This window comes from Prorops nasuta, unplaced genomic scaffold (assembly GCF_024137725.1).
Source record: "Prorops nasuta isolate Cenicafe-Biocafe unplaced genomic scaffold, Cenicafe_Pnas_1.2 PNAS00021, whole genome shotgun sequence".
Classification (NCBI taxonomy): Eukaryota; Metazoa; Arthropoda; class Insecta; order Hymenoptera; family Bethylidae; genus Prorops; species Prorops nasuta.
Window position 1 is genome coordinate 999,028 of NW_027116818.1, and position 14,845 is coordinate 1,013,872.

Sequence of the window (14,845 nt, forward strand, 5' to 3'; positions counted from 1 at the left end):
CTCTAGGTTTTAATATATTTTTATATAACATAATTTAATTTTCCTTGTTTCTCCCTTATGTACATGTATATACATTATAAATACATAGCATTCTGTTCCTCTTAAATTTATTCTGTCTTGCAGTCATGCAGACACTACTAATTTAGGAATGACATCACAACTGCAATTAATTTGTTTGAGCCACCGAGTGTAGATTGGCTGGGAAATATATGCGAAATCTTGCAAATTTGGCTTATAAACTCACCAAAGAAAGTTCGAGGAGCTATAACACGAGGAAATTATGCAAATGAAAGTTTAATGCAATCCATGCAGTCTCTAGGCGACTTTTCAAACGAGAAAGTGTAAGGATAGTGGTACTTATGGTATAACTATATAAAAGTTTTCCAGAGCTAAAAAGCATTTTCCAAAGCTGAGCTTTTCCTGAAGGATATCAAAATTTGGCACAAGAGACTCGATGAGAACAGAATATAAAAGTTCTTCTTCAAAAAATTGTTTCCGTCCTAAACAGTTTCAAGGAGTAAGATGCCTTGTGTCAAATTCGTAAAAGCAAGGTGAGTCTCTATACACTTTTCTCAAGCTTGAAAATTTCTTTGGAGTGAAAAGTTTTCCAAAGCTAGAGTACTGATGCACTTTCCAATTTTATGTGATAAGCGTGACGGCATATTGAAAATATTTGCAAATTGATTCAATTGCCAATAGTCTGACTAAATTGGACAATCTTGTAATAGATTATAGTAAGTTTAAACTCGATGATTTGTTTGGTAAAATTGTTTGTAAAAATAATATCTATCGTAAAATAACATTGTTAAATTTTTTGAGAATGTGCAATAGTAATCCAATATAAATTGTAGAATTTATTTGGTATAAGAAATTTGTGGCTGGGGTGAGTGGGGGCGTTGGATACAGTGGGTGGTGAATGGTTTTGCGGTTGTTGGTGGGTGAAGAGGAAGAAAGAAGAATTTTCGAGCACGATACACGCGATGGGAGATGATAGTGTGGGGAAAAGAGAGATTACTGCGATTAACGTCTGTTCGATGGCTCCGAAAGAGGGGTGGCACGGGTCGAGGTCGACTTTGCGTGTTAAGGAAATTATGGACTTGTTACGGATTTTCGTGCCAATGACTTCGTCTTTCCCTGGAATAAAACAACCGACGATCTATTATTTTGCATAATTATCAACGCCCGTGTCAGTCCTCGTGATCATGAAATGATAAAATTATCACCTGATTTTAGCTAACCTCGTTTAACACAAATCCATCAATGTCTAATTTTGCTATTTAATTTATAATAATTAATCGATTTTTTGCAAGATTTTCAAATTTGTAAATAAATTAATTGGTTTACAAATGGGTTGAAATAAATAATTTTTTAGTACGTTGTTCTTTATTAAAAATAGATATTGCAAGCAGGTTCGATACTTTTATCATGGATGAGAATCAGGCTATTTTTGGCGAGATGCTTTTATATTGACCGAAGAAAGTATCGACTAGCGTTTGTCGTTAAAAGTCTCGCTGAACTGACTTAACGAGTGCAGCATCACTTTCGCCTGTGTCGAAGGAAATACGGATCTCGTTAACGCATCTCAAAATTTATTTCGCATGCCATAAACAAGCCAAGTGTACGTCTAACCCGTTATTTGCCACTTTCACTTAGCAGCATTGTGTCGAGTCATCAACGGGCTGATATTAAACTATATTTTAATGAACGAATTTTCCTTCCGTCTTGTGCATTCCATTCTCAGGTCACCATGTTATTTTTCTCACAGACTAGATAAATTTTCATCTCAGAAGGGCAATCATTCTGACCAACGAATATAATAATTAAAACTCAGCATCATTTTAAATAATTAACTTTTGTCTAAAATTTGAAGAAATTATTAATATATTCGATTTATTTTCTAATAGTAAAATACTCGTTTATTTGACTATTTTACAAGATTCTGGTTTGGAATGAAATATATAGTAAGTCCCTTTACGAGTACCCCCAACTGTGTTGCGTTAGCCTCGTGTCAACGCCACTGATCCCTCGAAATTATTTTTCTCTTTCTTGTCCCCCACGTTTGCTCCCTAGCGAGACATAATTTTCTCTGCTTTTCCCTTTCTTATTTTGTCTCTGGCCAGTCATCGTTACGCACGCGACTTTATGCCTTCCAGAAGCTGCGTGTTTAACTATATAACCGTTCAGTACTCTTACCACTCATATTTTAAACGATAAGCTTCGTTTTGCTTCAAGCTTTTCCTTGAAGCTTCTTACTCGTCCTTGAAAATCCACTTATCTTGACATTCCCAGTAGTCATATTTCGCAGAAATACGAAAGAAATGTCACAACGACCATTTCTATTCTCCTCTTTATTATTCTTAATAGTCGATAGCTTATTTTAGAATGCCAGATTCCATGTTAATTGTGATAAAATTGTAACAATAACGTAGGTGGCTGGTATTTTCTGCCTAGCCTTTAATATGCCACGTGTTTCGAACGAGTTGTTCTCATTTCTATGCTATTGTCATGGAAATTAATGTAGCTTGGAGAGAAACGTTGATTGTGCCTTGGTGTAAACACGAGTAGAGCCTTCTAATAGAGACTAATAACCAATCAGAAACAATTATCAGTACCGATTATGCTACAAAGATCTTATGCATTGTGTGATATTGATTCAGAATATTATAAAATAAATTTAAAAAGAAAAATGTCCATCTTTAAATATTGTATTTAATTATTTTCTGTGTTTTAAATGAAATTTTCTCGCACGTGGGTAAAAAATTATAAAAAGTTTTCTAATTAATGTATATGAAGAAGCGATTGATAGCTGGATCGATTTTCTTGATCAATTAAGTCTGGTTAAAAAATGAGTATAGTAGAGTGTTTTCAATTAATAAAAGACGAAATATTAGCAAAACTGTTAAAAATTAAAATTAAAGATCATAAGTAAGCTTTAATTGCGAGAAAAAAAATATAAGGAGTCCGAGGGTGGAATCAGCTGATCGCTGTCGACTGACGTTTGTGAAACCTCGTAGCACAACAACGCCAGCGTCGTGCAGCGGTGCCTTTTGAAAACTAGCCGGACCTCCTACACCGCTTTAGCGCGGAACCGGCGGATCCCTCCGTGCAGTTCGCCTCTGATGTTCCCGCAAGCCACACGGGACAATCGCGCTTATCTACAATCCAACTGTCAAATCATTCTTTTCTTTTTAAAAAAATCCCTTTACTCTTGAAAGCTACAAGTCCTCAGCCCTTTCAAGTGCACCACGGTACAGTATACCGAACTGTGAATTCTAAACGTGAAACAAGCTCGTTCCTGAAACACTCCATGTGATTAAATATCGTGAAGAATTTGTTTATAGTGTAAAAATCTACTGACCAAGTATTAAACAATTTTATTTAAGTTTTAAAAAAAAATCCCTTTATCCTTTAAAACTACAATTCCTCATCTTTAGATAGAGCAAGACTAAATTATTCCACTTGAAATTCTTAACGCGATATTTAGATCACTCCATGCAATTAAGAATCGCGAAGAATTAATTTCCAAGTGCAAAATTTGAACCTCTAAATAAATATTAAAAAATTCTTGCCATTCAATATTGTGTTATAAATTTGTTTATGGTTTGCAAAGATGCTTGGATTAAAGTGTCTATTTGTGAAGAGTTGCGTGCGATTAAGTGGGGTTACCGGCTGACCGGTGGATTGAAAAAGTCTGTTCGGGAGTAACGGGCTTGCGATGTTTTGTACTTTCACATCAGTATTAGTCTTGCGAATTAAAGGGATGTTTTTTCATATGCTTTAAACAGGTAATTCTAGAGACATTTCCCAGTTTTTTTAAATACGAATCTTATCGCGTGCTCTTTTCACGTCTTCATTTGCAAAAACAAATAAAGTGACCAAATATTCACATGTACATCATCGTAATTTACAAACTACATAAACAAACGTTATACAATAACCACTTATCTCAGCTTTGCCAATCGATAACAAAAACTCGATAATATTCTCCCAACACTAATTACGTAGATTATACTCCATCAATACAGTCCACGTTTCCGTTATTTCATTTAATATTCATTCCTTCCCTGACCCACAGTACATCACTCGCCACACCATTGATTTTTCTATTTTTTCCCCACTTGATACCTTTGCAACTACACAGTATCCTGCAACTAAAATTTATCTAAAAAACGTATATAATAGTAATACAATAAAAACGCCAAGAATTTTTCCAAAGAATCAATTAAATCACACTTAAAATTGAATATCAGAATGTACACAGTTTAAAACACGAAAAAGGAACACTTGTGCTCCAGAGGAGTCGAATCAATTAGTCGGAGTCGAGTCTCGCGTTGATTTGTTCGTTTTGGTTGGGTCGATTGGGGAATGTCGTTGGAGAGGCCGGTGAACCAGGGTATATAATAGCAATGACTTCCTCGGAGCCTTGGTGGATAAGTCGAGCAGCATTTTAATCCTAAAACGAAGTTGCAGAGAAAGAGGGTGAATTTTTCGGCACGTGCGAGTCACGTAGAAATTGTGTGTCTTCCAATTCACTCGTCGAGCGGATTAACCTTGGCTTTTTGCTGCTCCGATCTTTCTCTTCAGCATCCAAGATCGTCATCGCCGTCCCTTATGTTAGATCCTGCAGACTTTTGTCTTGGAGACGAGAAACGCGAAAGTGAAAACCAGTTATAGCATACTCCAAAGACTCCAGCCCCTTCGTGATGCATCGCGTATCCTCATCCCGTATTTGGTAAGCGGTCGAGATTTATCAATTCGAGCCACGCTCGTATTTTAGAAGCTCGTCCACATTTTTATCAACCTTTCCTAAACCGTGTTTCGATCTTTTGCTCCACGCTCGCCAATTAAACTGAATAATTCATCCCCTTCGAAGACTGTTTCGCGAAGGTACGAGTAAAACGTAAGGGTCGAGCGAATTATTTGGAAATGGGGGATCTTTTGCATGGTTTTTAATGCGAGGATGTTGCTCTAATATATTTATACGAAATATTATCAGAATTTTGTGTATTCAAAGTCTTACTTCCCTTTTCTCTCTCTCTCTCTCTCACACACACACACACACACACAAATATACATTCTTTCTTTGGACCTTTTCCAATTTTTATGACGTTTCCTCAGCAGCTCAGTGTACGCAAACAGGAAACTCCAACGAATCTCAGTTTTATACGATTCGCTATCATTCGTGGATTTGGATTTTCAAACTTTCCAAAGGAAGGTTTTTATCGCTGGCTGATAAAAGAGTAGGATACTCTTTTATGGGAAGATATCTGGTTGAGAGTCCAAATACGAAGAATTTATATGTTTGAATGGAGTATTCTTCTTTTTTTCATCTCTCGAAAGCAAACCTTGTTATTACACGTGCAGAGTCATTAATCACAGCAATGTCTCTTTTGAGAGGTTTTAACACTTCTCGGTTTATTATTAATATCGTTTATTAACTCTTTCCCCCAGTTTTTGTATAATTAAAATTTATTTCTGGCCAGTTCGCAATATTTTTTCTTAAACATATCTTCGAACATTTTTCATTGCTCAAGGTTATACAGTGCAGAGAATAGACAGTTTGAGAAAGAATTCAGACGAATACAAAGAGACATATGCATGTGATTGCATTTATCTTTGGTCGTGTTTAAAACTGCCAAATGAAAACGAATAGTCAAACATTCTGTGTACGTGATTCTGGAGCGTACGAGACAGTAGAAATTTGTTTTATCAGCGGAAGTAGACAAGTTAATCACAGCTATCGTTGCACGTGGGACAAAAATATTCATTTTCGTTCAGTTTCATTCAACCAGATTGCAGAATAGACTATTAAAAGTTGTTTATTAAAAAAATTCATTTAAAATACACAAACAGAATTAAATTATTTAACAAACAGTCTCATATCAGTTTTTATGAAAGGTCAAGCCAAAGGTAGATAAATACTAATATCGCTCACAGGCTGCTGCAGGGTCGGTCGTATTTCTGCAGCTGGTTCTCATGCCACCTTTTCCTTCCACAATCACCTCAGCTTGTGTTTCGATAGAGTCGATCCATAGGGCTGCAATGAACCGACCTGCAGGCAGGTGTAAATCGCCCTTTCGAAAAGAATTCTAGTCACGCTTCGGCAGGTGCCCGTTACAGGACTTTTAACCAGAATTCAATGAATTTTCAACTGTACGAACAAGCACTTTCTGCAATATCCATTCCATCCCTTTTCGGAGAGATTTGAATTCTGTAGAACAAAAAGATTCTTCACTTTAATATTATTTAAATAAAGAATTTATTGTTTTTTGGAAACAAGAATAATTTCTCTAAATTTTATTTTTTCATTTCTATTAAATTCTTAGTTATAATTAAAGTATCTCTCCTGATTAATTATTAACATTTTATGGAAAAAAATATTAAGTTTTACGAGCTTTTTTCACGTTCTCTATATATTGTGTATCTACTATACCTATATGTATGTGTATACTTTCAGTTTAACCCTACGTACATAGTTATCGCAAAACCGCAGTTAACCCACTCCAAATCCATTCACCAGTCAACTTGACATGAAACAATTAACCCGAGTGAATTTTAACGAGTGACCAGTGACAGTTTTAAATACTACTCAGCAATCTCTTGAGGTATTTACAAAAGAAGAAAACACAATCGCAAGTGATAGTAGGTATTTAAAATTGAAATTTGTAGGGAAAGTTCTCCAAAAGGATATTCTACCTGCTTAATTGTCAAGCACGTGTATGAACGTAATTGTGGCATAATTAACCACGCTACCCAATTAATCATTGACCGAAGTCTTTCACAGCTTATTCTGTTATTTAATAAGATGCTCGGTGTAAAACCTGTTGTGAATTTTTAATTATTTGATATGAGAAATACTGCTTAATCAGAGTTAAACTGTACCGTGGTTAATTGCTAAGAACACTATATATGCACTTCTCGTGATCCAGTTACCCCATTTAACCGGTTCCCGCATTATCGTCGTTACCAGCGTTCCTCCAATTACCCGTAAGTCGTTAGCCATTCGTGTGCATCTTTGTTGTGCTTGCTTAACACGCACCATCAACAATTTGTACCAAGTTTCATTTATTAAATTTTTCTGGATAACAAATATTGCATTTTTTTCACTGACATCCTACGTAGCACGTGATATTTTTTTCTTGCAAAAAGTCTGAATTATTCAACACTTGACAGCTCTCGGTGATAATCTTTAAATCGTTGGTATGACTCACCTTGAATTATAAGTTCGAAGAATTTATGAGGTAGTTGCTTGATTATTATAATTGTACGAAATTTTTATATTCTCCCTGATTTAATACTCTCCTTGGAACAATTTTTTAGTGTTGTAATATAACAAGATTATCTTCTATATTCACTTAACACCGTCAATAAGTATTTTTAAACAAAAGCATGATTTTATTTTAGAATTTTTCTTGATAAAGAAAAAGTAGGTTTTGCAATAAACTATATTTGCATTCTACAATATGAAGCACGCTATAATTCGTGTAGAAAATGTATCACGATTAAGAGAGGAATAGATAACAATTTTAATGACTGAAATAATAATATTTTTTTCTGAATAAAGAATACTAGTTTTACTATAATTACATAGAAATTTTCATATTTTTCAAAATTTAAATGGTTATATTGATGAAATATGTTGAGCTAGATAAAAAATAATGACAGAGACTTTGACAGTTTTTTTTCTGGCCGCTATAATAAAAAATTAAATTTGCATTGTGCAGTAGTATGTATATAATTCACTAGAAAAAAATATCCCACGTGTTCTTGGATGCTAGAAACACAATAGAAATTAGTAGTGGTTGAAGTTGAAAGAAATGGGAAGAAAGCTTGGAGATAGAAAAAGGGGCATATCAAAGAGACAGGAAACGGTGTGCAGGCAGGTATATAGCAGCTACGCAACTTCCGGTGTGGATAACGTTCAACAGAAAGGGGTTTCTTCCGTTCACGACTACGATATAGAGACCACTTTCATCGTGGAATGAAAAGTGTATCTGTAAATCGCACATTCTTTAATACAGTACAAACTGAATATAATAAAATGACAAAAGAATATTTCAATATTGTTTCTAAATTTTAGGAAATATTATACTGCTGCTGTATTTGAAATTATCATAAAATTAATCAAAAAAATCCTCAATGTTATACCAACTTTTTATAATTACAAGGGGAAGGGGGATAATAGAGTAGCATTGTCAGTTTTCATAAAAATACAAACTACAAGGAAGAGGATTCTTGGAAACTTGAAGAATAAAACTCGATGATGGAATCTAGCACAGTTTCTAGGCTCGTTAAGTATTGGAAAACTTATTATTGGTATCACAGAGCACTTTTATTTTCCTCCACGATTCTGTAACAGCTGTTATACGAGCGAAAAGAGGCAACAAGAATTCAGGCCAACGCAGGGTGCATCGGACAAAAGTTTGTGCACCTTACGTGGACAGAAACTAATTCCTTAACTCACGCATCGCGATCTACATGCTTCTCAGCGTGTAAATAAGTTATTTTCACCGTGCATCGAGATTCTCCGACCCAGTTTCCGGTCAAATAAATTGCGAGTGGATAGAGGATCTTACGTTGAGACTTGTTTTTCCAAGACGATGGATATACAGAGTTTCATGGATTCTCATCCAAGTGGAATTCTCACACTATCTAAAATTCTTCGACCATCTAATTTTGTCCAGACATTCGCCTTTTTTTGTTTTCGATTATTTTCTGGGTTTTCTTGGTTCTAGTTAAACTACTGTAATTTATTTTAAGCCATAACTGACTTGACCCATTTATTCCTTCACTAATTGACAAGTTATGTATAGCACCCTGTTACAACGTCTTGTTCAACCAGTGTGAGCATCATCAAAGCTATTAGCTGGCCAGATATAAATTATTTTCTCTGCACATCTTCGTTTTTTTCGTCAGCAAAACACGATAGGAATTTTCGTATCTTTGGATTTTTTGTAATTACAAACGTGGAGGAGAAAATAGTGAAAAATACGAGGATGAGTTAATGTAACCCTGTATGCACTTTTCAGATATATGTCTGAGTTTGCTTGGAAAGCTGTGGAATTACTTCAGCTTATTTTCTGATGACGACCAGTTTTCGCCAAGTTTGCATTCGCAATCCTTCATCCCCATTTGAAATTCCTGCTATTTTTCTTTCGAATGTGTTCCAAATAAAGTTAAGAAAAATTATTTTTCTTAAACTTTGAATCGCTTTTTTTCATTCATTAAATATTTTTATTACTCACAATGTGGATGCATCGATAAAAGAAAAATTTGAACCCATTCTGAAAATGTTATTAATTGTGCAAACTTGTTAAATGCAGCACGATTATAAATTATTTAATTTATTGTTTTTTTCGTCACTAATTGTTCGATGCTGTAAAAATTAAAGATGTGCTGATCTAGGCCGGTTCATTGAACTTATGATTGGCTAATTCTTCGGCTTTTATAACGTGTAGGGTGATGCACGCGTTGAAAGCGTGCCGTATTCAGGAAGATTAGGATTAAGGAGGAATTTCGATGAAGGAATAACCGTGGGTTCCGTTCTAGTTTATACGGATGCATGTACAATGTAAATCTGCATAATGGAAGCTTGCGTACTTAACAAGTAGAGGGAGAGAGAAAGAAAGAGAGAGAGAGAGAGAGAGAATACTGAATTGCACGAGAGATACAAGAATGAATTGGGAAAAATCTATGAATTAATCCATGACTTATATAATTAATTCAAGTACACTTGGAACATTTTCTTTACAAACAAAAGCTTACATTTCTATAAAGAAATTATTCGATCGTTTTCTCAACGTTACGTGATAATTCATAGACTGCTGCTCTCGTGCAATCCTAAGTTCCTTGATTTCTTTGAGAATCTCTTGCATAACGTGTATATTAGTATACTATATATTAATATAATTACACTTTACGCAACAAAACCGATTATAAACGAACATGTTGGAATTGAATTAGAAATAAGTTTCTCGCGAGAAAAATCTCAATCTTTCTCGACACTCGAAAGTCTCTAAGATCGCACAGGGCGTCCTAAATCAGTTTTACGAGCGTGCGTGTACGCACATTTCAGCGAGGGGGTTTTTCAGTGTGGCGAATTCGCCTTATTACGTAAAGTGTAAAGGCACGTGCTTGCACGGTCAATTGCCATCATTGATACTAAAGAGAAATAACAGCCAACAACCAAACTCAGTCTTCGTCGTTTTTCCTACACGAGACTCGTCTATGTGTCTGCGATCATAAATATAGCACTTAGGTAACGTCCGTCGCATTCGAATAATTTATCTCGCTAGAATGAAAAAGTCACGTGCTTGGGAATCCTATACATTTTATTTTATGTAATCTACGACCACTTCGTACCCAACACAATGAAAAGTGGCAAGGATTTCAACACTTTGTATCAATATTATCCTTTCTTACATCGCGCTTCTTCACTATTTGTACGAATTTCTTAACGCAGCTGTTTCTTTGTTGCGAGTATAGTCTTAAAATTGTTTTATTTATTTTCTTCGAGCTTTCGTGCTTAATTGCGTTGTTTAATTTGATAATTATTGTCAAGGAAATTAGATGTTTCGAGGACTTACACAGATCTTTCTTATTTTATTTATACACTTTGTGAATTTATTTCAGAATTTTTTAAGAGGATTTTGAGAGTGTTGTGGATGTACTATACAGCATAATATAAATTAAATGGATCAATATTATTGAACGAACGACGCTGTTCTCTCAAGTTTTCGTTGCAACTGGTTATTCACGCCGACATTTCGTGAAAAGATATAGCTCGGCTTAAAATAGAAGAGAGATCCGAGAGACGCTGGTCGAAACAGCTTTTGATGAAGAATCAGAGGGAAGTATTCTCAAAGAACCTCGCGCGAGATTTTAAGCGAAAGTGATCTTTATTAAAACAACTCAATCGGTGTCTATCAACTCCTGAACGTTGTTATATTTATTTGAGTTTCTATTTTGGACGATAAAAAAAAATTATGGAGAAAATTGCCCCTTGTCAATTTTATATAAAATTTATTTGAATATCTGGTAATAATAAGGTATCCTATTTATAAACGATTTATTTTACTGAGAAAACGTACGATAATTGGACAATTATCACAATTTCTACAATGTTGTTAAATTAGCTGGGTCAATATATAGGTAAACAGTAGAAAAGGGAAAACAAAAGAGAAAACTTGGTTCGGGATCGCCAGTTGAGTTTTACGAGGACGGTAGGCTCTTTACATAGAGGAACGAACGGTAGAATGATGTGGCTAAAATCTCATGCGATACGATAAAATCGAATGGGAAATTGGCGGGTCGCGATAAAATTGAAGCTTACTGGGGAACATCACTCAATGTCGACAAAATCGTTGATCGAGAGGGACTACGATCTTCTCGCGATCATAAAATATAATGATCTCGTCTGCCACGTTATGCTTGGCAAATATCTTTGGCGATCCTTCGATGACTCTGCACACATGTACAGTGATTACCAATACTTTTCCAACGTTAAACTCGCTGAGCCTTTCAAGCACTGACCTCTTATTAACTCGCGAAAAATCACATTTCTCAATGGTTATTGCGCAATTCTAAATTTTCATACAGTTTACTATATCTCTTCTATATTTAGCAAAGTGCTATTTTTGTCTCTAAATTAATATTTATTTTGCTATCAAATATTCTCGAAAATAGTTATTTTATTTCCGATTTAAATAATTGCATTATAAATTGTTTCAGTGTGTTAACATATTATAATACAGAACATTGAGTAATTCGACTGTGTAGATAAAATATGTGCTTGATTTTATATTAGTACTGTGTCACACAGCAGTGACAAAAGAATTATTTATTTACTCCTAAAATACTTGACAAGCTAATTTCAGGAAGTACGTAACACTACACACTATATATATATATATATATATATATATAATTGAAGTCTTTGTCGGTATTGCTTATCTAAAAATCTTAGGTGATTCAAACTTCTGACTGCTTCATAAGATAATCGATTAAGCCAGGTTTACACACAGAAATAAATTAACTTGGACAGAACTGTAGAGTTTAATTAATCGTTGACTTAACTTGATAGTTAGGGCTACATAATTAAATACTGTTTCTTGGGTGTATGTTTTTGAATAGATAAGAGAACTTGGGTCGCAAATTTTCTCGGTAAACGTCTACGATTATCACAATTAGCCCAATCTGCTCGAAACGCCACGACTATAACGAAAGCTAGTTGCTGGGTTCTGCGTTAATTACATAGCTCCACGAATTTTGGCTTATGTTTGACTCAACGTGCCAAAATAGCCACTTGGACTCGAAATTTCTATACTTAAATCTGAACCCTACGATTGAGACTCACCCCCCCCCCCCCCACTGTTATTCTATATAAATATAATAAAATAAAATAAATTTAAAAAATTTAAATAAATCCAATTTATATTCCATTTTAACTATTAATTATTGTAATACATTCGCTTTCGAGCCAAGCAACGTAATTCTTACGCTGCTCCTGTTTCCTTTCTATCAATTACGAGTTAGTAATACGGTCTACTTGAAAAATACGACGCCCACGCGTTCACGCAAGCGATGCTTCAACGTGCACTTCGTAAGAGAAGGTTTTTTCATCACTTAAACTCTAGAAGATCAAACGACTTCCTTGATAAATTATTTAATTACATGTTCAAATTAACATTTTTCAAGTTTACGTAATTAACCTAGATTTTTATACAATGTATTTTAAAATCATTTCTAAAAAAAGATGTATTAATTAAAATGTTCTACATGCTTCACGTTTGATTAAATGTTTATCTATATACCAATCATTGTTTTCCATATTATATATATATATATTAATACAGGAGCTGTTAAAAAATAGTCAGTTTTCGAGTATAAAGGTCTGCAGTGAATTATTCCATTGACATTGATAAAATATTATCTTGAAAATGAATAATTTATTATTGTTCCACTAAACTAGTACATAGAATATTTAGAGCGAGCGGTCGATGATAAAGTTTATTAATCACGGTATAGAGGGAGTTAAAAGTAAGCCGACCAGATTGGCTACATAATTAATCGTGTTGGGCGGGCCTCGTTATTCGTACCGACGATGCAGCCTCAGGCATGTTTAATGAAATCGAGACTTATAATCCCCACCTCCTGTTTTCCCTTTTTCCATCTTTAATTACAAGCCAGCTTCGTGTCCCAGTTGAAAAGTACGATACACCCACACGTATCGGGACTACAGCTAATAACACACACACATACATGTATATATATATTATACGTGTCATAGTACACACGAAACCCACGCTTGTGCATAAATTATATATCGTATTAACCAATCGCATGCGGGCCAATGCAGCTGGAGCTTGGAAAATATCCATGATTCCACTAGCCAACTGTTTTGGATGCATCAAAACTAAAACATTTGTTTCTAATCTCTCCTTTCTCGACCAGTCCCTAGTGTATACAAACCTCTGAATAAATATCCTTGCAAAATGGCCATAACTTCGCTATGATTACTTTTTTTCTTTAAAAAATTACTTCCGCTTACTTTGTAACGTACTAGAGAAAAATTCTAATTAAGATGGGATAATTAGCGAAAGTGGTACATACACATAAATATGTAGGTCTTATTAGCTAGAGCATTGCTCTGTGGTAGAACGCGTTATCGGGATGATAACTACAAATTATGTGGCTGAGGGATTTCTCGATTTACGTAGGACTCGGTAAACCTCGAGATACTTTTCTGTACTTTCGATTAACCTAATATGGTTCGGCTATTAATTAACTCGCTGCAATCGCCTTTAATACGTGTCATTCAGCTTCGTGGTTCCTGCTCGATACGACAGTTTTCACTTTGATTGATAACTCAATAAGAAACTCTGTCCACACTGTCGCAGAATAAACAATGAGTTTTACTCTCCTCTCACTGCTCTGACTTCCCGGAAGAATCGAAGAAAGTAATACATTCTCCTCTGTAACTTTCTTTTATTATAGACACGATAAAATAAAATATTGTCGTGTAACATTATTTTTGCAAATGAAGAAAGAGTAGCCAAGCCCTTTATTCTATGTGTGTACACGTTCTTTGCCATATATGTGTTCCTTTTTAATTCATGTAACATAATTCTACGGAATAAAACAAAAATTGTCCTGAATATCCATTTTGGAGAACACGTTCAACCATCCAGTAGTTCAACTGGAGAAAATATTAAAATTTTTACAGGTGAAAAACGAGTAGGCAGCATGTTATTCTGGATGTGTGTACGTCTTTGACTATGCGTGTTTCTGCTTAATGAACACATACGCGAAAGACTAATTGGAGCCTAATTAAGTGGTCCCGTTGAAAGTGGTGATAGTGCGAGAGGAAAAAATGTTACGAGAGTCGCGTTCGTGTCTCAGCGAGACCTGAGGGGAGAACGAAAGGGATTCGCCGAAAGTGGAGTGTAAGGAAATTAAGTCCTTGAAGATGCAGTCGAGTTCAACTACGGAAGGTGCCTCGCCTGGTGGCAGAAGACTGTCACGTAGTTTTCACTCCTGTCTTCGTGGAGCTGATCAGGATGACCTTGAATCAGGTATTACATTCATTAACACACAGACCACCCACTCTCTAACTGAACTTGTAATTAATTCGATATAATTATATACGCGTAGCTTCTTCCGATGGATCGCTCTATTATCACGTATTCCCGTTACATACTCTCCTCTTTCCCTTCTAATTCTATTCTACTGTTTCATACGCTTTCCTGAATTTCAGAGTTGCAATAAAGAAAATTTCTGAAAAAGAATTTTTTTTAAGATCAACCCTTATTTTTTCCACTCGTCAATCTTAGACGAATCCATTTTA

General features: G+C 35.0%; 1 protein-coding gene across 4 annotated transcripts in view; it reads left to right on the forward strand.

Annotated features, from left to right (window-relative positions):
• The window catches only part of raskol (Ras GTPase-activating protein raskol), a 182,040-nt gene that overhangs the window by 104,682 nt on the left and 62,513 nt on the right, over nucleotides 1-14,845 (forward strand). Inside the window, exons 1-3 of one of the 4 annotated variants that reach the window (XM_066739922.1) lie at nucleotides 3,115-3,248; nucleotides 6,458-6,646; nucleotides 14,225-14,573. The exons of 2 other annotated variants lie outside the window; for them this stretch is intronic. In XM_066739922.1, the coding sequence (XP_066596019.1) occupies nucleotides 14,468-14,573 (106 nt within the window). In that variant the 5' untranslated portion in view covers nucleotides 3,115-3,248; nucleotides 6,458-6,646; nucleotides 14,225-14,467. Of the gene's footprint in view, nucleotides 1-3,114; nucleotides 3,249-6,457; nucleotides 6,647-14,224; nucleotides 14,574-14,845 lie in introns of those variants that run through there. One more of the 4 variants, XM_066739921.1, reaches the window with a different exon arrangement.